The sequence below is a fragment of the Paramisgurnus dabryanus genome, chromosome 21 (genome assembly GCF_030506205.2).
Source record: "Paramisgurnus dabryanus chromosome 21, PD_genome_1.1, whole genome shotgun sequence".
NCBI lineage: Eukaryota > Metazoa > Chordata > Actinopteri > Cypriniformes > Cobitidae > Paramisgurnus > Paramisgurnus dabryanus.
Genome location: NC_133357.1, coordinates 11,849,615 through 11,875,186, shown reverse-complemented (window position 1 = coordinate 11,875,186; position 25,572 = coordinate 11,849,615). Strand labels below are relative to the sequence as shown.

Sequence of the window (25,572 nt, the reverse complement as noted above, 5' to 3'; positions counted from 1 at the left end):
TGTTATACCACAGGGCTGTTGAATGCTGTATACTGATTGGCCGAGAAATGTTCCATGGGTATTGATTATTTTTCTGTAAACCACACCTAATCTGTCAAAGGTCTTAAAAATAGGCACCAGAGCAATGTTTGTGGTAACCGTGGTATAAGAGGAATAATTGACTCCGGTCCTTTGAATTATTTTCTTATAATTCAACGTCCTGTCGTCAATTATTCCTTACTTAATGTATTTGTAAATACCAGTATTCAAGTGCGTTCATGGTGCATTAACTAATGCCAACAGTTACAACTTTTGATTTTAAAAATGTATTAGTAAATACTAAAAATAACATGAATTAAGATTAATAAATGGTGTCGAAGTATTATTCATTGTTAGTTCATTTAAGCTAATGTTTGTTAATGTTAACAACCTTGTTTTAAAGTGTTTCCATTGTAAACTGTTTAGTAATATCCAAAATACACAATGATGCTGACCATTTTATAACATAATACTATTTACTAATCCAATTTAATTGCTTTTGTTAAAAACATATTATCATTTCAACAATTTTAGTTGGATTTGTTCAGAAGTTGCAAAGGCTGTGTTTGCAGGTATACACACAAAAAACATTTTTTTTTTATTGACAACTGGTGAAAAGTACAGACTCCAAAGTCCAGGGTTCATCCAGGGTCTTGCTGAAAGGGGCTTTTTAAGTGATTGTTGTTTATAATCAATACGCTTTAACAAAAGCTTTGATTAACTCCATGTAAACCCGTATGATTGTTTCTTTGTGGTAATAAACCTGATCAATGACACAATCCACTGGTAAAGTAGAGGAGAAGTGTTGCTGTTTAAAGTATTGTTTACTCAGGAACATTTACTGTATTAGGGAGCGGGTTCAGTAACCTGTAGGACATTGATCTTCAGCATTAGGATTTATTTAGGATGTTTTTATGAGGCAAACTAAAGTTTGTGGTGATCTGGAATGATGAACAGGTATGAAAGTGTGACATTTAATGAGTTTGGAGCTTGTTTTGGGATTGTGAGAGGATCATTAAATTATCAGCGAGCCAGACCTGAATGTCTAAAACACTTCAGATGTTTTTGTGTGCTCCTTTGTTTCAGCGTATCCCTGCTTTTGACCATTCTGCTTCCATTAGCGTCTGGTTTAGAGCTGTCAGGACTGTTCGGGAGCTTCACCTCGCCAAATTTCCCAAACGTCTATCCAAACAACCAGCGTGTGGTGTGGAATATCACAGGACCGGAGGGACACAGATTGCGCCTTTATTTCACTTATTTTAGCTTGGAGCCTTCTCATCGCTGTGAATATGACTACCTTCAGGTTAGATTAATATCATCAACAAACCTTTAAAAATGAAATAGACGCTGGTGTGCATCATCATGAAATACTAAATATTATATTCCTATGCAAGGGAATGCCAACAATGCTTGTAATGTAAAATGATATTAAGTTTAAAATTAGAAATGATGTGCGCTTATACCTATTATAATTTGTATTAGACGTTACTTGTTCAACTTTTTTTCAGATGTTCTCTGAACCAAATAAGACAGTCCGGTTCTGTGGTGAGACCCAGAAAGAATATAGCGATGCACCTCAGAAGAATACTGTCATCTATTCAGATACCAACACCGTGTCTGTGGTCTTCAGGTCAGATTATTCCAATGAGGATCGATTCACCGGATTTCAGGCATTTTATTCAGCAGAAGGTGATGTGGTGTGCTGTCTCGCTCCCTTTTCTCTCCACTGTCTCACTGCATGACTGTATCTCTCTTCTTTCTTTTACTGTAAGTCATATTTCATTATATGACACATAGATGCATTGATCATGTGGAATTACTATATGATCCAAAATCCATAGGAGTACATTTTAGTGAGAACTGTTACTTAACAGCCGCTTTTCACGTTTTACAGATATTAATGAGTGCTTGAACACAGTGGATGGAGAGCCAATGTGTGACCATCATTGCCATAATTATGTTGGGGGCTTTTACTGCACTTGCAGACTGGGATATGAACTCCATGCTGATAAGAGACACTGCACTGGTAAGGCTGATCTTAGAACAGATGAGACCCCTGGCATGTAGTTGCTCTGCTTATTGATTATAAACCATGTGATACATGCTTATATGCTTAGGAATAAATGCATGATCAACATGTGAGTCAATGAGACTCAGTTAGGGGCACTTATTGTTTTAATTTGTGAATTGTTTGCACTCTAAAAAAACAAACGGTGCTATATAGCACCAAAACAATTGCTTTGGATCGTAACGATAGAAGAACCATTTTAGTGCCATATAGCACCGGTGAAGAACCAGTGAAGCACCAGTGAAGCACCAGTGAAGCACCAGTGTAGAACCATATAGGGGCCATATAGCACCACATATGGTTCTACATAGCACTATATGGTTCTACACAGGTGCTTCACTGGTGCTTCACTGGTTCTTCACCGGTGCTATATGGCACTAAAAATGGTTCTTCTATCGTTACGATCCAAAGCAACTGTTTTGGTGCTATATAGCACCGTTTGTTTTTTAGAGTGTGTTATATGCAATATATTATTTGTTACCTGATTGATTGTGTTTAATTGTACTATTTAATTGTGCAGCTACAAGCTCAATTAAATGATTTTTGTATGATAACACTTTTATAATTTTTTATTGTAGATAGGGTGCTGTTTATAAATTGTATTGTGTGAAATACTTTCAACTTCCAGATACAGTAGTAGCCAGAAGTGATGTCCAACTTTTGACATCTTTGCTCTTTATTCAAATCTTTTATAAAGATGCATTTAAAATGTCATATACATGCGACATTGGTGTGTTTGGAGTATAAAGTGAAGCACAACTTTGAAAATTTAAAGGGATAGTTCACACAAAAAGGTTTGTTACAACTTGAGGGTGAGTAAATAATGACGTAATTTTCATTTTTGGATGAACTATTCCCTTGAGGAGGCTTACAATATGCGTGCAAAGTTTATAAAGACATAGCCCAGGACAATAACTAAAAAATTTTTTTTAAATTAAAGGCAGATCAAATTGTAGTTAATGTATGCTTTATTACCTGTGAGCTTTTTGTTTCTATGCCTTTTCTGTATATTCAAATAAAACCCAGATTCACTAATACACTGTGGTTTGCCTTTTTGCCAATTATTTTGTCCAAACATTAAAAGTTTAGTTTTGTCCATTTTGTACATATTTTGACTGTTTTTTTTAAGTTATATTTTTTGGCCAGTTTTTGCCTATATTCAATAGTGAGGTTAGGAGAGGATAGGAAAGTACAGTGAGGAGAGAGGGGTATGGGATCGGCAAATGACTACGAGCCAGGAATCGAACTCGGGTCGCCAAAAGTACCACATGACGGAACGCTGATGTTTTAATCAAACCTGAGGGGGCATTAAAAGCAAATATTCTACAAATTTTCCTTCCCAGGCATCACTTTTGGCCACTACTGTACATATTCTGGAATGTGAATATGAAATATCCTACACTGTCAGAAATAAAGGTATAAGTACCATTTAGGTACAGATTATGTACATTTCAGTATCAATATGTCTTTGAAATACCAATGTGTACTTTTGATGTAATAATATGCACCTTTTAGATACAAAGGTGTAGCTTTTGAAAGGGTTCTGCCCCAGTTACAGCTTTTGTTCCTTTATTTCTGAGAGTGTAATGTATAGTGAGTATATAGCTGCCAATGCATTGCCAGTTAATACCTTAAAGCGTCCATAACACACGCTGTTTCTGCATATCTGATGTTAATCTGGAGTAAATTAGTATTACATCCTTCATATTTCCGAAGAGTCTTTAGTTTTGTCAGATTTATAAAAGACAGATCAGCTATTCTTTACAATAACGTACGAAAAAATGTGAAAGGAGGAGTTACAAAGTGCGGGAGGAGCGAGTCGCGAGTCATGCAACACGCTTTTTAACTTATTTATATAATATGCACTTACGCGCCTATTTCCAACATACTGTAAAGCCCATTTATATTCGTGCGCAAGTTCTACGCCGTAGCCACAGCGTAGGCTATCCGTAGCTCTGCGTAGCCTGACGCGCACCTCGCAAAATTTTTAACAGCGCGTCAGTTCTATGCGGACTGCAAGCACTGTGATTGGTCCACCAGTACCCCTCCTGTCAGGTAAAAAAACCGCGTCATAGGTATTTCCGTTTGCGACGGTGAAAACAAAGAATGGCCAAGTTGAGGAGTGATTTAACTCAAACTGCAACAAAAGTCGCTGTTTATTTACTTCCATCATTGCTTGTCTTCTCAAATCATACACAACAAGTGCTGTTTTTTCTTCGTTTGTGGGTTAACTTGCCAAGCTTCTTCTTCTCTGAAGGTCGCACTGCTACTGTGGTTACACGCGTGGATACTGCCCACCAGCGGTCTATGGGTGTTTTTGCACATCGACGCGGACAACGACGCAAAAGTATAAATTAAAACTGACGCGGAACCTACGCCGTAGGACCTACGCACGACTATAACGAGCCCTTAACACAGAAGTCTTACTTACCTCATGCAACTCATGACCCGGTTGGGACTTTTCAATGAAATCCAGCGTTAAACACACCCGCTGGATTTCTAAACCGGATAAACAATACTGTATGTCCATCTTACTTCTCCTTACATCCAAAAACACACTTCTTTATTCATGTCATTGTTAAGTCTTGATATAAAACAAAGCTGTCATGTGAAGTAATGTAACTTAGTGTTCTCGGTTCTCGCTCTCCCGCTGATTGACGTGTGGTCGTGGTTTTCTGGGGGAAGTTCCCATAAAAAGAAGTGATACGTATAGCTTACCCCTGAAACGTCAGCTGGAGCCGTATTTGAAAAAACTTTCTGAAACTTGTATGAACTATGAAAACCCTGGCCAAGTGCATTCTGCACAAAAATACTCTCATTCAAATGCTTTTTAGACATTTTGCATTTGTTTAGCGTGAGGAAACCAACTCTTAAACTGTAATAAGTCAGAATGCATGAAATACTGTTGAACCCCCCCCCCCCCCTTTAACTGCATGACTTCCTCATCCATGGTATGCCACAGTATATTTTTGACAGGGCATAATGGATAAAACTCCTAAAACTGCTTAATAGCATTAAAAAAAAAATTCAAGCTTTAAAATGATCATCAATATCCAAGCACAGCAGATAAATACATTTTTTGATTAACTGACTCCCATCGGCTATTTAAACGCTTTCATATACTGTACCCCAACAATAGGACCTAAAACAAAACTTCTATACAAAATGAAACTTTATTAAATTTCGACAATATTGCTGGATATATTATTTATCCTGCAAGTGGTTAATGTAGTACATCAGGGATCTATTAAGACTGTGTTCACAGCAGCAGGCTGGGCAGCCACGGCTCACCACACACTATCTATCAGCCCTGTCAACAGCTCCTGATTGAGACGGCATAGACTATAATCGAGCTGGAAATGGAGTCACCAAATAGTAGAGTGGGTTGTGTTGATAGTGCGGTCACAGTAGAGCACAGAAAGCATTTGGGATTCATATACTGTAGGCACATTTGTTGTTTCCTGTGAATTAGTTTTCAAGTGCCATTGAAGAGAACCTGCCCCCTTTCCCCCTTTACAATCCCCCTATTTACAGTAAAATACCGATGTTAACTGGCGTTCTTGTCAGAGTTTTACCAGTTTTAGATGACAGCACACTTCATCCACAGAGTAACTGTGGGCACTTTCACTTGCATGCCTGTTTAAAGCCGTTGATCTCTGTCAGTCCAGGTTAATTATCATTGGTTCCTGAGGGAGCAGTGTTATAGAAATCGACTGAAAATTGATACCTGTTTCAAGCTGTAATACAGTGCTAATGGTGGGTAATTAATCACAATTAGCAGCTCAGACACGATGCTTAATTGTTTTTCTAAGCTAATAGGGAAGATAGAGGCATCGCATCATATCGCACAAAAAGGGTGGACAGAAACAATGACTTGTGTCTGAATCATTTAATCATATGAATTACCAGACCTTTGCCCTCCTCAAATAAGATTATTTATTGCAGTTGTTTGTAACATCTGCTCTAGTTGAGGAACAAACTGCGACAGATTGGAGAGGTATCTTTAGTGCACCATTTGGGTAGGGTTCCTATAAGGGTAACAATTCACAATACATTACCAATACACTCTTTGCAGGGTCTTAAAAGGTTCAAAAATTCTTAAAAATTACCATTTCTTTCTTATCTTTTCATTTTATGCAGAACTTTATCCTCAACAAAGAACCAATAGAAATGTTTTGTGGATGTTAAAAATTCTTTAAGTTGACATTAAGGGGATAGTTTACCCCCCAAAAGTTTTTCAGATAAACACAATTGGAGTTATATTAGAAAATGTCCTGGCTGTTTCAAGCTCTATTATGGTAGTAAATGTGAAATGTCTGATATAAAGCCCAAAAAAGTGCATCCATCCTTCACAGAAGTAATCCACACGACTTCAGAGGGTTAATAAAGGTCTTTTGAGGGCAATCGATGCGATTTTGTAAGACATTTTAAAGGGGAGAACTCATAAAAAGTGCTATAATTGGGTCCCCAGTTCTTCTATTAACCTAGAAAGTATGTCATTGAAATTTGCCTCCCCCTGTAATGTCAAAAGGGGATCTTATTGTAATAATACCGCCCCTTAATCTGCCCTATCCAACCATGGCACTGCCATTTAGTACAGAGAGAGAGAAAATAATTGACAGCACAACTGAGTTTAATATACAACAAACCACCATTATGGCGATCAGTGTTTGCATTTCATCAGCTCATTTGCATTTAAAAGGACAAACGCAAAAACTGCAAATTTTTGCTTACACCTACAAAGTGGCAATTTTAACAAGCTATAATAAATGATCTACATGATATTTTGAGCTAAAACTTCACATATGTACTCTGGGGAAAACAAAGATTTATTTTACATCTTAAAGTCTTGTGAAATGTCCCCTTTAAAGGGGACAGAGAATAAAAACCATTTTTACCTTGTCTTTGTTGAATAATGGTAGTGTACCCACATTCACAAACATACAAAAAGTGCTAAACATGCTAAACATCTCAGTCTCCAAGAAATTCCTCTTTTAGAAATGACAGCCAGAAAACGGCCCAATCTGAAAAACTGATGCTTATGACATCACAGGCATCTAACTGCCCCTCCACTTTAAAATAATTGGCTACATTTTTTGAGTGGCAGCAAAGTCAGCCAATCAGTAATGAGACTGCAAGTTAAGCCAGTAGGGGGAGCCAAATAGGTGCAAAACCACTTGTTTAAAATCCCCCACCCTATAGAGTTATCTGAGAGAGGTTTTTAGGAAGCTTCTAAGGCATTACAGACCCAAACAAAACATTTTTTGTCTACATGTCACATCACAGAACAAGGATAAATACCCGGTTCAATCATTCTATGCCACCTTTAATACTTTACAAACTAAAATAACCAGCTTCCGGTAATGACGACTTGTTTTCACGAGAGAGTGCGTTTCCAGCGTATGACGTAGCGTACAAAATATAGTGACGAACGCTGGAGTACTGAGAGCAAGTCAGAAAAAACAGATCCAAAACTGGGATTTAAAAGAAAATGACGATAGGATATTTTTTGCCTGCGCTTCCGCATTCATTAATATCTTTTACTGTGTTACTTAACATCAAATAAATAATGTAAAAAAAATAACACTAAAAATCAAACTAGACTACACTGTTTTGATCTTGTTTTACACATTATAGCATTACGGTTTCATCAGGACTTTGATAAAATATTTTGTGCGTTGTACAATAGTCAAACTGACTCACTGTTGTGATCAATATAATGACAATGAATGATAAATATCACTTTAAAACTACAGTGAGCATAAAGAAATTAACAGATTTAACCCTTTCTCCAGTCGTTTTACAGGTAGAAAATATATTTACACTCAGTGGCGGCCATTGACTTCTTTTTTCGAGGGCGCTCGATGCGAAGTTCATCACAACATGTATGTAGCCCGCCATGTGTGTGGTTCGTAATTTCAAAATATGTGTTCAGCGCGTCGAGTGAACCTATGGTCTTCACGTGTCTTGTCAAAATAAGTGCCTGCTGCAGACGCGTCTAAAGGGTTTATGATAAAAGAGACGCTCGCGTTTGCCAGATACTCACATAACCTTATGCGTAATCAGAGTTTCCTGTAAAGGGAGTGTCTTGCGTGTATTTTGTGAACGTGAGCGTCTCTTTTATCATAAACCCTTTAGACGCGTCTGCAGCAAGCACTTATTTTGACAAAACACGTGATGCACATAGGTTCACTCGACGCAACCAGCACATATTTCGAAAACACAAGCAGCACACATGACACTTATTTTGAATTTGCGCCCCTCGGAAGAGCAGTCACGAGCCGCCACTGTTTACACTACACTCTTAAAAATGCTGGCATATTTTCAAGCTAGTGTTGGTTCTAAAATGCACAAACCCAACCTTGTAATTTAAATGCCTGAGTTGTTTTAGCCAAAAATGCTGGGTTGCTGAATCAAATATAAAAATTTTCTGAGTTGTGTAACCCAACAGCTTGGTTTGTCCCTTTTGGACCCAACACTGGGCTGAAAACAACCCAGCATTCTTGAGAGTGTACTTCTAAGCATATTGCAATCTTCTGCAAACCTCAGTTTTAAATGCAGTATTAATGTGCATGTGCTTCTTTCCACTGTAGTTGAGTGTAGTGGGCAGGTGTTTCGTGATCGGTCAGGAGAACTGAGCAGTCCGGAGTACCCAGGTGTTTACCCCAAGATGAGCCACTGTGATTACACCATCAGTCTGATGGACGGCTTCCAAGTGACCCTGGACTTCCAGAACCCATTTGATGTGGAAACACATCCTGAAGTCCCCTGCCCCTATGACATCCTCACGGTTGGTTATTTTACAATCAGCAAGGGCTGACCCAGGTTCAGCTAGGTTTGAAGATTACGTTTAAAACAGCGGCCATGGAAACGTGTGGATCTTGCGTGAGTCATATTAATGGGATTCTAGTGGGAACTGTCTAGACCTCCTATAAAAGAGAGATTGAAAAGTTGCCAAGCCTTATGGCAGGAATTCAAACATAAATATAATCAGCTTTTTTATTTTAAAAACATTCTATATTAAAGATTAATGTTATGCTTATGTAATATAATTTACAGTAAAAGTGTTTGAAGAGAGTCTAAAGTGCTTGTTAAGTGGTAGGAAAAGCCGAGCAGATTGCCTCTTCATGAAAACAAACATAAGTGTTTATAAATGTTTTGTTTCTTTTACCAGAACTGATTTTAACATTCCGTATCAAAGCTAATTTTTTAATAACTGCCCTTTTTTCTTTTTATGGCCTTAAACGTCTTTTAATGGCTTAGTAAATGTGCCCTCTTTCAGTTTAGTGTCTTTTCACAATGCCTGTAAAACAAATAGGGTATCCTCAGCGCTGATGTTAAACATCAGACGACTCCACTAATCACTGACCGGAGGGCTGTTGAATACATAATGTATGCTCTCTCATGCCCTCCACAGCTGCACATCATTTCTGTTCACCCTCACATCTCCCTAGAGACTTGTTTATCTGTTGCCATTTGTATACACTGGCAATTTAAACGGCTGCCTGATTGAAATCATCTCTGCTTTGTCTCTGGTTGTCAGATAACTGCAGGTAGAAGAGAGTACGGCCCGTTTTGTGGTAGGACCCCGCCGGAAAAAATTGTGACGGGGACAAACAAAGTGCGCGTGACTTTCCGATCGGATGGTTCTGGGAAAAATAAAGGATGGAGGATCAAGTATACCAGCACGGGTGATTTGCAAGATGAACTGTACATTTACTTCTGTGGCTAAAATAATGCAATGAATCTCACCTACAGTAGGGCATCAAGTGAGCTATACATGCTAAAAAAGCTGTGTATATGTTTTTGCATTTATGCACTAATGACAGTTACTTCTCCAGGTAGATATGGATCCATTTTAAAGTTGAAACCCTTGAAGTGCATTTAAACTTTTACCTAGTTAAGAATGTAAATGTTTTTATAAAAATGATGAATGGTGTGCAGCGTACCAAAAAATGAAGTGCTTGAAATATAGTATTAATATCTGATAGATCTCCTCATTTTAGACGTGATGCATTAGGGATCGTGTACAAATTCAAAGCTGCAATTTGTAACTTTTGCCTCTCCATCCCCATCTCTGTTTGAAACATAAAATTGCAGTTAGATGTGGAGTAATTTTCTGTATGTGCATTGTGCTTCACCTCGCTACTTTGTGAGGATAATTCTGATGTCTGTGATTACCTCTGTGATTATACCTTGCAAAACACAAGACAGAAAGTTGATCAAATAACAAAACATTATTATTAGCATTAGCATTAAAACTGTAATGCAGGGTTCACACTAGACACGGCAGAGGCGGCAAGAGCGAGTGATTTACATGTTATGTCAATGCAAAGACATGAATAGGCATCCTGTGGCACGGTATGCGCGGAGGGCGCGTTCTGCGCGAATTGAGCGTGGCCGCGGGAAACGTACAAGTTGAAAAATCAGAACTTTGGCCGATTTCTGCGCCGTTTTAACCAATCAGGACCATGCTGTAGTAGTGGCGTGATTACAGGAAGCGAGCGGAGTAGCAGAAACATTATTATTAGCATTAGCATTAAAACTGTAATGCAGGATTCACACTAGACATGGTAGAGGCGGCAAGAGCGAGTGATTTACATGTTAAGTCAATGCAAAGACACGAATAGGCATCCTGTAGCACGTTATGCGCGGAGGGCGCGTTCTGCGCGAATTGAGCGTTGCCGTGGGAAACGTACGAGTTGAAAAATCTGAACTTTGGCCGATTTCTGCGCCGGGTTAACCAATCAGGACCATACTGTAGTAGTGGCGTGATTACAGGAAGCGAGTGGAGTAGCAGAAACATTATTATTAGCATTAGCATTAAAACTGTAATGCAGGATTCACAGTAGACACGGTAGAGGCGGCAAGAGCGAGTGATTTACATGTTAAGTCAATGCAAAGACACGAATAGGCATCCTGTGGCACGGTATGCGCGGAGGGCGCGTTCTGCGCGAATTGAGCGTTGCCGTGGGAAACGTACGAGTTGAAAAATCTGAACTTTGGCCGATTTCTGCGCCGGGTTAACCAATCAGGACCATACTGTAGTAGTGGCGTGATTACAGGAAGCGAGTGGAGTAGCAGAAACATTATTATTAGCATTAGCATTAAAACTGTAATGCAGGGTTCACACCAGACGCGGTAGAGGTGGCAAGAGCGAGTGATTTACATGTTAAGTCGATGCAAAGACGCGAATAGGCATCCCGCGGCACAGTATGCGCGGAGGGTGCATTCTGCGCGGATTGAGCGTTGACGCGGGAAACGTACGAGTTGAAAAATCTGAACTTTGGCCGATTTCTGCGCCGCGTTAACCAATCAGGACCATGCTGTAGTAGTGGCGTGATTACAGGAAGCGAGCGGAATAGCAGAAACATTATTATTAGCATTAGCATTTAACTGTAATGCAGGGTTCACACTAGACACAGTAGAGGCGGCAAGAGCGAGTGATTTACATGTTAAGTCAATGCAAAGACACGAATAGGCAAATAGCAGAAGCGAGCGGAATAGCGGAATAGCAGAAACATTATAATTAGAATTAGCATTAAAACTGTAATGCAGGGTTCACACCAGATGCGGTAGAGGCGGCAAGAGTAAGTGATTTACATGGCAATGCAAAGACGCGAATATGCATCCTGCGGCACGGTATGCGTGGAGGGTGCTTTCCGTGTGAATTGAGCGTTTCCGCAGGAAACATGCGAGTTGAAAAATCAGGACCAAGCTGTAGTAGTGGCGTGATTACAGGAAGCGAGCTGAGTCGCAGAAGCCCCTTCCATATTGCAAATTTCCACTTAAATGTCTTGAATGACTAGAACTTCACGCGCGAATGAAGCGAGTAAACTCAAAATGTTCAAGCTCCAACTACCCGCGAATAGCGCATTTTTGCTGTCTCTACCGTGGCTGGTGTGAATGCACCATTAGAAGACAGTTTAAAAAACTGTTTATTCAAGTACTTGCTCACTAATTGAATTTAATTCATGTTTATTCCTTTAAATTACAAGGTTAATAGTTTGTTCCTTCGCTCATGTACGAATGTGTGCTGTCAATATCTTTATTTTATTTTTGAGTGCTCACTGTCACCTTTTCTCATAGCCAAGCCTTGTCCAAACCCTGTGGCTCCTAAACACGGCCATATTTGGCCTCAGCAACCTCAGTATATCATGACAGACACTTTCAATGTCACGTGTGATCGGGGCTATGAGTTAAATCTGGTAATCATTCTTCTTTTTACTTTCCCAAATGTCTATCAGAAAAAGCGTTTTCTATGATCTGGACTTAAAAGTGACTTTTTACATCTATAGGGGGAGGAAAGTTTGGCCTTTTATGAAGCCACATGCCTCAAGGGAGGATTTTGGAACGGACCGATGCCTGAATGCATCAGTAAGTTGCTCAGAAATCCAAGATAAACATGAAGTGTGTATAATCCTCAATGGAGATTTAATACTACAAAAAGGATGTATGTTTCAAAACCCCAGGTGTTCGTTCAGGGTAAAGTGAAGAGAATTCTGACTGACCAGATAGTATCCATTATAATCAACATTATTCAATCATATTTCATGAATTCAGATTGATTAATATATGAACTGAAGAAATGTGATAAAAGAATTGGTTCAAGGTACTGTACATGAGACAAGGGTGTAAAACATTCTTTAAAATGTTAAAGGGGACAGAGAATGAAAAACCATGTTTACCTTGTCTTTGTTGAATAATGGTAGTCTACCCACATTCACGAACATACAAAAAATGCTAGACATGCTAAACATCTCAGTCTCATAGAAATTCCTCTTTTAGAAATGTCAACCAGAAAACGGCCAAATCTGAAAAACTGATGCTTATGACATCACAGGCATCTCACTGCCCCTCCACTTTAAAATAATTGGCTAAATTTTTTGAGTGGCAGCAAAGTCAGCCAATCAGTAATGAGATTGCAAGTTAAGCCACTATGGGGAGCCAAATAGGTGCAAAACCACTTGTTTAAAATCCCCCACCCTAATAGAGCTATCTGAGAGAGGTTTTTAAGAAGCTTCTAAGGGATTACAGACCCAAACAAAAAAATTTTTGTCTACATGTCACATCACAGAACAAGGATAAATACTCCGTTCAATCATTCTATGTCACCTTTAATATTCAGACATAAAAAAGAACAAACAGCAAAAAGACCAGAATAAAATAAAATAAAATAAAATGAATCACACAAAAACATTACGTTAGGAAGGATTTTGCTTTACTTGACCTAATATAAATACATTTATTTATACAAATGTTAAAATGTATATAGGTCTACACAACATTTTTCTCTTTTGCAGTAATGAATTGTGGAGAGCCTGATAAAATTTATAACGGAAGTGTGAAATTCACCTCAACAACATATGAATCAAAGATTCTGTATTCTTGCGATGAATTCTACACACTGGAGACCGAAACAAACGGTATGGTACACATCTCAAAGATAGATGACAAACATAATAAATAAATGACAGCTGATGTTTTACGGTTTTTTTCTTTTTGTATTTTCTAAGGAGTGTATACCTGTGCACATGATGGCTACTGGAGAGATTCCCTGGGTAGAAAAACACTCCCGAAATGTTCACCCAGTGAGTACAGTAACACTGTAGGAAAAAATGTCAAAAATCAATCCGTAGCTTTCACTGAGGCGGTACCCTTTCAAAAAAATACACCTTTGAACCTAAAGGGTGCATATTAGTACCTCAGGGGTACATATTGGTAACAAATGAATACATATCTGTACTTTTTTGAAAAAAAAAAATCATATTAACACTCCACTTTTTTGTAAATATGCTCATTTTCCAGTTAAACATTTGATTTTTACCTTTTTGGAATCCGTTCAGCCGATCTCCGGGTCTGGCGCTAGCACTTTTAGCATAGCTTAGCAAAATCCATAGAATCTGATTAGACCATCGCGCTAAAAATAACCAAAGAGTTTCGATATTTTCCTATTTAAAACTTGACTCTTCTGTAGTTACATCGTGTACTAAGACCAAAAGAAAATTAAAAGTTGTGAGTTTCTAGGCCGATATGGCTAGGAACTATATTCTCATTCTGGCGTAATAATCAAGGACTTTGCTTCCGTAACATGGCTGCAGGAGGCGCAATAATATTACGCACCACCCGAAAATAGTCCCCTGCCATTAAAAGTTACTAAGGGGACTATTTTTGGCTGCTGCGTAATATGAGATCGTTCTCACTTTTATTGCTGACAGTACTGTATACTATTTAGAAAGAGCATGTTTGAATGGCATAAATCAATCTGTTACAAAATGCACATAAAATTAATCTGATGTCTGTCATCCCTAAAAGTTTGTGGAAAGTCCAAGGACAAACTATCCAGGGTGATTGGTGGTAAGGACGCTGAGAAAAATGACATCCCTTGGCAGGCCATGATACTGGTAGGCAACAGGTTCATAGGCGGTGCTTCTCTCGTGTCAGACGACTGGGCTCTTACTGCTGCTCATGTCCTGCAAAGCTACGAAGGCGCTACCAACCTAAAGCTGAAGATGGGCATAGTCAAATATCAGGACACGGAGGCGATAGTTGGCATTCCAGAGAAAATCTTTATACACCCTGGGTACCATCACGACAACATTAACTTCAATAATGACATTGCCCTGATTAAACTGGAGTATAAGGTACCGGTCAGTGAAGCCGTAATGCCTGTGTGTTTACCTGGAAGGGAAGAACGCTTTCTTTTGAAGGCTGATGACTCTGGGAAGGTTTCTGGGTGGGGTGTAAGGAAGCCGAACGTACGTGGAATACATTCCAGTCTTCTCCAGTATGCGCATTTACCCGTTGCTGATTTTAAGCAGTGTAAGGCCAAATATGATTCTACGGTGACGGATAAAGGGAAACTAATAGTGACGGAGAATATGATCTGTGCTGGGTTTGCTCAGGGAGGAACAGACTCCTGCGAGGGGGACAGTGGGGGGCCCTATGTGTTTTTTGATAACCACCGTAAAAGCTGGTTTATAGGTGGTATTGTGTCGTGGGGTTATGGCTGTGCTCAACCTGGATATTATGGGGTTTATACCAAAGTAAGCAATTACCTTAACTGGATTAATGAAGTCATGTCAAAAAACAGTTAAATTCCAAATATTTCACTTGGATTCGGAGCTGATACTTATTTGAGCAAATTACAGATACTTACTGTTACCATGACAACGCATTATGTTACATTCTGTAAGACATTTTCTAAGCAGATTTAAGAGTAGAAATTGCTGTCAACTGCTAACTCATTATATTAAAGATGGGATGATATATTAAAAATAATGTTCAGTTTATTTTCCTTGATTTTGGGGGCATTAAGGAAATAATTACATTTAAACCATTTAAAAACAGTTGCGTGACGTGTATATCAGTTCAAGTTAGCTTATATACTATATGCTAAAGAGTATATATATAAAGAGCTTTTATACCCGGTTAAAGGAGGGTATAATTTTTTAGCCTTTTATGGTGCTTATCCATTGCATTGTACCCCACGGTTTGGTTTGGGTCAGGTCGGGTCAGCTCACCTCACTAGGCTTGGTTAGCTTTTCCATTAAGTTTAGTAACACTTCGGTGTGGGAGGGATTATAGGCGTGTCGTTATATTTGCGCTGCCTACTGCTGTTACATTATACAAGTGAGAGCGTCATTGTACATTCCCATACATTCATTTATTTCTCAGTCTGCCACAAAATTAAAATTGACCACCACAAATAGATGTTTGCACATCGCGTTTATCACTACCTCTGTCTCACAAGTTTCTGTACAACCACTCGTGGCGTCGGTACATGCACTTCACTGAGCCTTATTTAAGTTGCATTTATGCAAATTTACGGACGTTCGCATCGCAAATGTGCCGCCACAAACTGCAAGTCTGGAAAAAATGTTATGGTGTTCCTGATTAACAATCTGTGGATGTTTTTCATCACTAAAAGGGAGTTTGGGAACTTACAGCAAAGCACAGATGACAACAGGTTTACTCGAGACAGCGCAAGCTAGCATGAAGGTAAAGCTAATCTTTTACATTATAGCGATGCCGCTGGTAGTGACAATTTTCAAAAACCAATCCATGATCTACAGTGTTTTGGCATCAGCTCGGGTCGCCTGGAACCCCAACTGAGGTGGTTATAAAAATAAGTATTGGGTACTACAAACTAAACCCAGTGGAAAAGCTCCCAAAAGTAAGCTGACCCCGACCCAAATTGTGGGGTACTATGCAATGGAAACCCGCCATTAGTGTATCTTTATTCAGAAAGAATGCCACAAGCATCACAGCTTCCCCTAATGTGTGGTTCAGTTTCTTAATTTTTACCTTTTGAATTCTGACTTTCATCATTTTGCGATGTTTCTAGGTGCATCTTTAGTGATTTTGCAACTGGTTAATATGTCTTGTCCAAAGAACTGAAATATTTTTTTAAATCAGAGTGTTTGCTATAAAGCTTGCATGCACTTAGAGGGTTTTGCAGTAAAAGACAAATTTGTTAAATACCAATAAAATGACTAAAGAGACAACTGTGAAAAAAGACATTTTAATTATTGACTAATAACCTTTCAAAACGAAAATACTGAAGCTAAATATAAGATCCTGATAAAAATGATAACTTGCAAGAAGAAATATCAAGTTGAATTTGAACTCTTCATATTTACAATATCGCAATATGGCAAAGCAGTGTTTTGTTTTACACTTAGTTTTTAATATTTAGAAATCACTAAATGTGGCTTTGCTTAGAGTAATTTGTTGCATTTTCACCACTTGACTTAATGTAGTGGTGTTTGTTTAAAAGTCAAGTAAGCTCGGGCATCGTGACTTACAGTCATTTAGTTCTTATGCATTATGCATCTGATCTCACAGTTGTTGTCTTCTATCAGCGGGGGCATTAGGATCGCTCCAGGCCTGTGTAATAACCTCTCCAGTGCTATTTTAGCCCTAATCATTTTCAAGCCTACTTAACAGTGTCCTATCACAAGAACTCAAAGCATGAATAGATAATAACTGAAAGTTTACTGCAGATGTTTTCTGCATTCAATACTACACATCAAATCTGTTTGTTGATTAAATATATGCCCTTACTTTTCCAAGCTATTCGTTTTTAGATTTGAGCCGTGCATGTGGATGATTAGACACGGTGGGGGTTCTCTAACTGCACGGGACAAACCCAACGGATGGCCACTGAGTTTCAACCATGGTTAGGTTAAATATATTTAAATATTTCTAGGTTAATTTAACCCTAAACGGTTTGTCCAAAAAGAATATTTTTTATTTATTAAAAAGCATTAAATTATCATGATTAGGCATACACAAGAGTCACAATAGTCATTACAATTTAAATCTATATTTAATAATATACAATATAATAAAAGATTCATTAAAAGATTCATTAAATCCCTTATCCTAGCATCATCATATGATTCAAGTGTTATTTTAAATGGTGAAACCTGAAAGCATACATCAAAGAAAACATCTATATTTTCATGCAATATACAATATCTCACATCTATTACACAATGTCCATTATTAAATATTAAAAATGAATAACATTTGCTGTTGATAATGTTGTTAAAAAGGCTGTTATTGAATTACAAAGAAAACTCTGATGACATTCACTACTATGTCTTCTCTAATAAAATAGCTTTTAAAAGCGTGGTAAAATAATATACCTATAGCTCCCAACAAAAATATTTAGTGTAAAACATTGTATTGGACAGGCTGTCGATTTAATAAATGGTAAGCTGTTTTCTTACAAAAGCAGGCCCATTAAAAAAGAAACCCACAAACCCCTAAGCTTATTTTCTTCAGATAATGGAGTTATGAATGCTTCAAGTAACTACATTATCTGAAAAAAAAGGCAACTAATCGAACCTGCTGTGTTGATTGTATCTTGTATCTGCGAAACACAAGACTCTCAGCTTTCCAAAGATATGTGACGTGTTTAGCTTTTTGTTTTTGAGTTGTTCATGTCATAAAGTTTACTGTCAAAGAATTCAATGTTACATTGGAACCTTTAGTTTTCTTCAGATTTTTTTGTAGATGCCATGCAGCCTGTACTTTAGCTAGCAGGTGTCACTGAATGATCAATGCACTGTGGTTGTGCTCTGTATGACACAGTCAATCCATCATGCCGTAACAGACCAGACCAGACATGCTTCCAGACCTTTACCGGCTGAAGCCGTGGTCACGCTTGTCTGCTAGAGAGAACATAACTCAGTTGATACGCTTGCTTCAGTGGTCAGAGCTCAGCGATGTGAGGGATGGGTGGTCTCAGTGTCACTGATCCAGTATGTTGACATTATAGTGACATTAAGAGGCAGGTAGTAAAAGGTTACTATAAAGGTTCTTTATAGTCTCCTCTAATTTGCATGCACATTATAAAGAATAACACAAAAATAGAGTTATAGTGAAAAGTAGTAAAACTTTCTGACACAATAAAATTGAACTGAAAAAAAAAATATATTATATATATATATATATATATATATATATATATATATATATATATATATATATATATATATATATATATATATATATATATATAATTATAATTGTCCTAGAAAATTCAAAATATGTTATTTCAATAGTGAAAAATAATCCAGACATTTGAATTTTTTTAACAACGGATCATCTGTTAATGGTTTCAGGACAGAAAACATAAACCACACACACTGTGAAGCCCATTACTCTTTACTCATATATATGGATTTATAACAGCAGCCTAATGAACCATCACTACATCCTCTTTAAATGATTTGACGCTGTCGTGAGGTCTAACAATGGTTAGAATTCAGAAATTTAAATCAAAAGTACATCATCAGAGTCACAGAGCCGCACTAAGACCGTCAGGCTTCACAACCACCAAAGCCTGCATGCTAGTTACAATGCGAGACGGGGAACCATGGATTTAACAAGACATTTATAGTGAATTAGGACAGATATGCACCGACTAGCAGAGCTCTTAGTTTATCAGCCATTTAACAAACAGCAAATATTAATGCTAAAAATTCTCTCTCTTACAAGCTGAATAGAAGTCTTTTTTAGCTTAATTTAGTTGGTATATTGTATAAAAGCAAAAAATATCATTTTGTGTTCAGGTTCATGTAGGTTTAGTCACCACACACGTCTGGGTTTGAAACATTTTGATAAAAAAAGTAAATGCAAAGTAAGAGTATCAAAATAAGAAGCATACAGTTACAAACATCTCTTCATGTAATATTTTGCACATGATTTCAAATGACATCATACAAACCAATTTTGTTGTTTTTCCCACATTTAAGGGGAAAATTTTCATTACCTCAACGTGTTCATGACTGGATTTGGGTTCTTTGACGTGGAAATATCTATAATTAAAAAAATCTAAAAAATAAAAAGCTTCAGTGCATGTTATACTATAAACATTTACAGTAAAGAAACGTGGTATGATCGTTGGTAAATGTGGAGACAATAATAAGGAATATAAATGTGTCCAAGAAAAATTTTCTCATCCTCCGCAACAATTTTCAATCATTGTTTAAGCCCTCAAGGAACTAACATTTTCAAAAAATTATTTGTTGGAAGGGACATAATTGACTGTGACACTCAAGATGGCTACCAGGTAATGCAAGTTACTTTTCAGTATAATTAATTCAATTTAAAATAAAATAATGTACTGAATTAAACTGAACATATTAACGTAGACTTACGCACCCTGTGCGCCTGAGCGGGAACAGTTAGAAACGGCGATGGCAGGCCAGAGCTTGACATTTTTGCGATCATTAAAAACACCTGCAAGGCCTGAAAGAGATCAAGCCTCAGCCTAGTAAGAAAAAGTAACACAAAAGTAACTCAAGAATTCCTTTCCATGAAAAGCAACTAAGTAATGCAATTAGTTACTTTTTTGGGAAGTAACTTAATATTGTAATCTATTACTTTTAAAAGTAACTTTCCCCATCACTGGTCATAGTACCTAGAGAACTTTTTAGTTCTCATTACCGAAACATGAGTTTGTAAATGCATTTATTTAATGTAATATCATGTTGGGGTAATGATAATTTTGTGTAATGATAATCTAAAAAATGTAAATAATTCTATAGGAAATATGTTTCAGACCTTAATCTTATATGTGCAAAAACAACAAAAAAATGGCTTCAAGGGCTTTTAAAAAAAATCTGATGCTGGACACCTTTTAGACTGGATTTCGTGAGAATCACCCGTCTGTGTGTGTGTAATATGTGTAAAAAATTGAAGCAACAAGACATTTACAAGTCAAGAGATTACTTTTTTTATTAAGTTCTGTAAACCGTTAACATTTCAAATTTGACAGTCGGTGAACCTTGGAAAAAAACAGAAAACAATAACACACTCCTTTCCCGAGCAATATCATCAATGCTTTATTGAATACAATGTTTTGCTCTAACACTGAAACATTGGATACAGACATTTATATTCAAACGGTTTTGTTTTCTTCCAAACAACATAAGGATGGGTTAATGGACCACTTCTATCAATGAGAAACATGAAATTGAATACAGATCAATAATAGGCATTCCTTTCTATTTGAAATATAATCATGCTTGTCGATAACTAAATCTGTTAAATAACCATATCTTTATAACATCAAACACATGTTCACTGAGGATTATGGAGTTCTACAGAAATAATCACTAATAAAAAATTTGAAATGTGTATGTTGATCTTTATTTCTCTTTAAATTGTGCTGTTAGATCCATCAATATAGAAAATGTCTTGCATGTTGTTTCAGACTGTTTTTTTGCTGCGTTTGGCTCGAGTCTCTCTCTCAGTCTGTGGTTGTGAACTTATGTTTGTGGAGCGACTTTGAGAATGGAGGGACTGCAGAGCCTGAACCTGCCGTAGACGCTTACTAATCTCAGCTTCACAAGCTTGCACCAGCACTGCAGTCTTTTCTTTGTCCCAGCCCAACACCTTCTCCATAACCTCCAGTCCCTGTTTCACCACCATCTGCATAAACAAACACATCTGTCCATAATCAACAATTGAAGTCAATCTAGACACAGCTCTGAGTACTGACTCATCTAGACTGAATAATGCCACCGTGAAAAAGGGCATTTCGAGGTGCAATCATGGACGCCATAATGAAGCGCCGTTGCAAATCGAAGTAAGTACCCTTCCGAAAGAAGTATTTTAAGTGGAAGAACTGATGGACAACTCACTCCCATGATTCTTAGTGCACATTCTTTTTTTCAAGATATGTTTTTGGGCCATTTTTGCCTTTATGTGATAAACAGCATGTCAGGAGAGTATACAGGGTGGAGATAAGGACCTCAAACTGGGATTTAAACTCAGGTTGCCAAAATCGCATCTGCATTATATGTCAGAGAACAGCCCACTACACCATCGGCTCTGACTCTTTGTCCGCACTCTTCGTGTGATAACAGCACATCTTTACTTGGATCATAGGGATGAGTCCTTTAGAATGGAACGCCGGGTATGTTTGACTCCTTTAGCTTGTTTATACTTAACATGCTAAGCACTAAGAAGAGAGAGTGCCCCCTATTGATAAATATTTGTAAGCTCAGTGTTTAGACAAGGCTCAAAACAGACTCCTATATAATTGGTTTAAAGGGGACATATCATGAAAATCGGACTTTTTCCATGTTTAAGTACAATGCTTCTATCAACCTAGAAAATGTGAAAAAAGTCAACCCAGTAACTTATTTTTGGTATACCATTTTCTGCAAGCATGAAATTTAGCTCTCCTTGTGATGTCAGAAGGGGATAATACTGCCCCTTAATCTGCACTATCCAACCACGGCACTGCCATTTAGTGCAGAGATCAGCTCATTTGCATTTTAAAGGACACATTTTTGCTTACACCCACAAAGTGGCTATTTTAACATGCTATAATAAACTATTTATATGGTATTTTGAGCTAAAACTTCATATATATACTCTGGGGACACCAAAGATTTATTTAACATCTTTAAAAATTATTGTGAAAATATATTTACATTCTATTTAACAAATGCTTAGATCATAAAACACTGTTGTGTTGAGCAACGCACCTGTAGCTCTTCATTGGAGAGTCTGGTCTCGGGGTGTGTTTTGTCCTTTAGAACCATAAGCGTTTTGGAGCTGAACCCTGCTGTGGCCTCCACCTGCACCCCATCTGTTTCATCTAGTTTAGCACCTGCAGCAATGACAGCTCACTTTAAACTCTCTAAAGATAACAATCTTGGATGCACTGGAAAGATTAGGGTTGTCACAACAAGACATAAGCTGTTGATCATCTAACCTGCAACTTCTTTCCCTGATACTGACAAAATTAACTTGCTTGAACTGCTACAGTATTATTTCTGAATAGCTCAACGGCGCCATCTAGTGTCAGCAGAACCAGAGCAATACTAAATAAGTGTTTAGTTAGTTCAAACCTGTATACATTTCTTTGTTGTGATTAGGGTTGTGGGTTTTTTTTTTACTATGGAAGTAAATGGGGCTCATGATTGGTTTGGTTACAAACATTCTTCAAAATATCTTTCTTTGTGTTCATCATAACAAAGAAATTTATACCGGTTTGTAACAACATGAGAGACAGAAAATTATAACAGAAGTTTCACTTTGGGTGAACTATCCCTTTAATTTTTAAACATCGTGCGCTGACATATATTGAAGGATCACGCTGACTTTTTGGGATTTTAGCTTATTTACCATATCCCCCAGAGTTAGATAAGTCCATACATACCTTTTTCATCTCCATGCATGCCGTAACTCTGTCTGACACTCCCACCGCTAGCCTAGCTTTGCACAAAGACTGGAAGTAAATGGCTCCAGCTAGCATACTGCTCCCAATAAGTGTTATTTGCTATGGCTATACAAATCACAACATATAAATAGGAAAATGTTCGCGTTAATTTGTCACTTATTGGGAGCAGTATGCTAGGGTGACCATACGTGCCATTCTTCCCGGACGCATCCCGTCCAGGATTTCGGTGCGTCTTCCGGAAGTCGTATTTGTTGACCGCATACGCCATTCAGTTAAAACCATAAGATATACAATCGTAGTTTCATTCTTACCTTAAAATGTATTGGTTGCTTTTCTGTAACAATAAATAATAATAATAATCCTCTATGACGTATGGGGTCGACAAATACGACTTCCGGAAGACGAACCCAAATCCTGGATGGGATGCGTCCGGGAAGAATGGCACGTATGGTCACACTACAGTATGCTAGCTGAAGCCATTTAGTTCCAGTCTTTGTGCTAAGCTAGGCTAGCGGTGGATGCATCAGGCAGAATTACGGGACGCACAGTTATAAAAAGGGCATGTAAGGACTTATCTAACTCTGGGGGATAAGGAGAATAAGCTTAAAAATCTCAAAAGGTTGGCCGTGTTCCTTTAACATACATTAGTGGCATTGTTTTGTCTCAAGATGCACACCAGTATTGTTTTTTGTGAGGTATGTTTGTTAAAACTTCCTTAAATGTCCTAATATAACCAAGGCATTGTCCTGGATTATTAAACCCTGTCTGGAAAACTGTACCTATATGCTCGGACGCTTTATTTTTCAAAACTGTAACAACAATGTAGCATATTAATGTTTTGAATGCCCACTGTAGGTGGTAGTAGGCAGTATAGAGTGTAAAACTGCACAGTAAGAAGAGTAGTAAGCTACTATTATATTAAAACATAGCATAAAATTTTCTTTGAACACAGGCCACTCTTACATTCATCCTGTGGGTTTCTACTGCCTTCTTGCTCTGTAGCTTTCAGATAAAGTTGCAGTATTTCTTTGGACTGTCTCTCCTCCTCCCTGCGGTCCACTACTGTCTGCAGTGTGTCCTGTAAGACACGAGTTTTCTGCTGTGAAAAGCCCAGTGCTGCAGCCAGCTCTGAACATGGCACGCCAATCAAACTCTGTAACACACATAAAACATATTTAAATAACATCCATTATGTTCATGTTGACAAGAATTACAAAAGAAAACTCAAAGAGACCTGTAGATCTGCCTCAGACATGAGGATAATGTTGGCCAAGTTTTGCCTGAGAAGCTCTGCCACACTATGCCAGGATTCGGCCCCATCAACGTCATCATGTCCATCTACCTCCACATCATCTCTGTTAGGGTGTCCTGTCCCTCCATCAAGCAGACAAAACAGATTAGTTTAGATGAGTAGTGATGAATGATTAATGTGTTTATCAAATAGAAAAAAAGACCAGTCCAGTCACCTTGCAGGGCAGGTGTCCATGTTTCTTTGTAATTCAATAGCATGAATTTTGTATTTGCTGGCAGACACTGAAAGTAATCTTCATCTTCTATAATGGTCCCATCATCTTCTAACACCACTGAAACTGATGCACTGGCACTGATCCCCAAAGCTTCAGCACCTGTGGATGAGACACGAAGAAGGTTTGCTAAACCAAAAAAAGTACTATGGTAACACCGTGGTATTATTTAAACTACTCTGCAGTGACGTGTAAAAATCTCCAACATGCAAGATCGCTTTACATAGTTTTTATTTGTATTAACAGTACACTCCCACCTTTAAATTTGAGCTGAACCAGAGAAGTTACCGCTATCCCGTAACAGTTCTGCCGCCCGACGTCACACACTTTACATGCTTTCAATTCTGTCATTATAGCATTTTGTGTCTTTTCGTTGTTTGTAGATGTTACTTTTGTGGCTTAAAGCTCATGAATCACGTTACACTTAATACTTTGACCGATCTGTTTGACTGTACGTCAAATTTGAAAACAAATACATAACGACTTCCGTGTTATGACATGCGCTGATCAAACTATGATCGGCTAGTTGACCTAGATCAGACAGACTGGAGTAATCGACCTCGACTGCGTCGATGACGCGTTAGCATTAGCATCTGTAGGAAGATGGCATCCTCGGACCAATCCGACCAGCAAAATCAGGTAGTTAAAAACATTTTTGCAACTAACAAACATGCGTTTAGGTTGTTCGGGTATGCACGTGCATTATAAACGGATGACAAGCCGAACTTATTATAATTAGGCTGTGATGTGTTGTTTGGGAAAAGTTTTAGCTGGTTTGCTAGCGCCCTTTACACTGTCTCACCTCCTGCGGTTAGACAGATGTGGGTGACAGGTGCTTGCATAATAATAACACACAAACACACTTGTGAAGACACATGCCACACTTGATCTGATTTGTGTCAGTCCTAGTAAGAAATATATAAGCACATTGCAGACATTGTCATGTGCTATCTGGCTATGTTTAGTCAGGACATTGACCCTGCCAGCATGGTGAAGTTAGTAACAGGTCATTCATTACTTTGTGTGTTTACTTGTTCACATAATAAATCATTTATTGTATACGTTGTGTGTATTCAGTTTATTATCAAATAATTAAATATAGTTGTGCTGATTTAAAGGATTAAGCTATGATTATGTAACTAGCTTAACATTTATGTGTTTTCTCAATCATGCATTCCCATACGAATACAGGTCTGGACTTTTACATTATTGCACAATATAAATGTGAATCATATGCCTTTGTAAGCTTTTTT

At 37.9% G+C, this 25,572-nt stretch overlaps 3 protein-coding genes across 4 annotated transcripts in view; 2 read left to right on the top strand and 1 right to left on the bottom strand.

Annotated features, from left to right (window-relative positions):
• The first annotated feature begins 782 nt into the window (after positions 1-782).
• Positions 783-15,367, top strand: masp2 (MBL associated serine protease 2). Its single transcript, XM_065285593.2, has 11 exons — positions 783-975; positions 1,105-1,321; positions 1,527-1,707; positions 1,913-2,044; positions 8,680-8,876; positions 9,630-9,777; positions 12,176-12,294; positions 12,385-12,463; positions 13,390-13,512; positions 13,603-13,677; positions 14,402-15,367. The coding sequence occupies exons 1-11, from the start codon at positions 965-967 to the stop codon at positions 15,181-15,183; spliced, it is 2,064 nt and encodes a 687-aa protein (XP_065141665.1). The 5' UTR covers positions 783-964; the 3' UTR covers positions 15,184-15,367.
• A 3,292-nt stretch (positions 15,368-18,659) lies between these two features.
• Positions 18,660-24,825, bottom strand: dffa (DNA fragmentation factor, alpha polypeptide). 2 transcript variants are annotated; one of them, XM_065285591.2, is made up of 6 exons: positions 24,577-24,825; positions 24,263-24,421; positions 24,031-24,170; positions 23,760-23,949; positions 22,099-22,223; positions 18,660-21,034 (listed from the first exon to the last, which is right to left on the bottom strand). In XM_065285591.2, the coding sequence occupies exons 1-6, from the start codon at positions 24,668-24,670 to the stop codon at positions 20,813-20,815; spliced, it is 930 nt and encodes a 309-aa protein (XP_065141663.1). In that variant the 5' UTR covers positions 24,671-24,825; the 3' UTR covers positions 18,660-20,812. The 2 variants fall into 2 exon arrangements, with proteins under 2 accessions (XP_065141663.1, XP_065141664.1); XM_065285592.2 differs by having other exon boundaries at positions 24,031-24,164.
• Positions 24,826-24,869: 44 nt separating this feature from the next.
• The window catches only part of pex14 (peroxisomal biogenesis factor 14), a 78,872-nt gene continuing 78,169 nt past the window's right edge, over positions 24,870-25,572 (top strand). Inside the window, exon 1 of the mRNA XM_065285590.1 lies at positions 24,870-24,958. Within this exon, the coding sequence (XP_065141662.1) occupies positions 24,923-24,958 (36 nt within the window). The 5' untranslated portion in view covers positions 24,870-24,922. The remainder of the gene's footprint in view (positions 24,959-25,572) is intronic.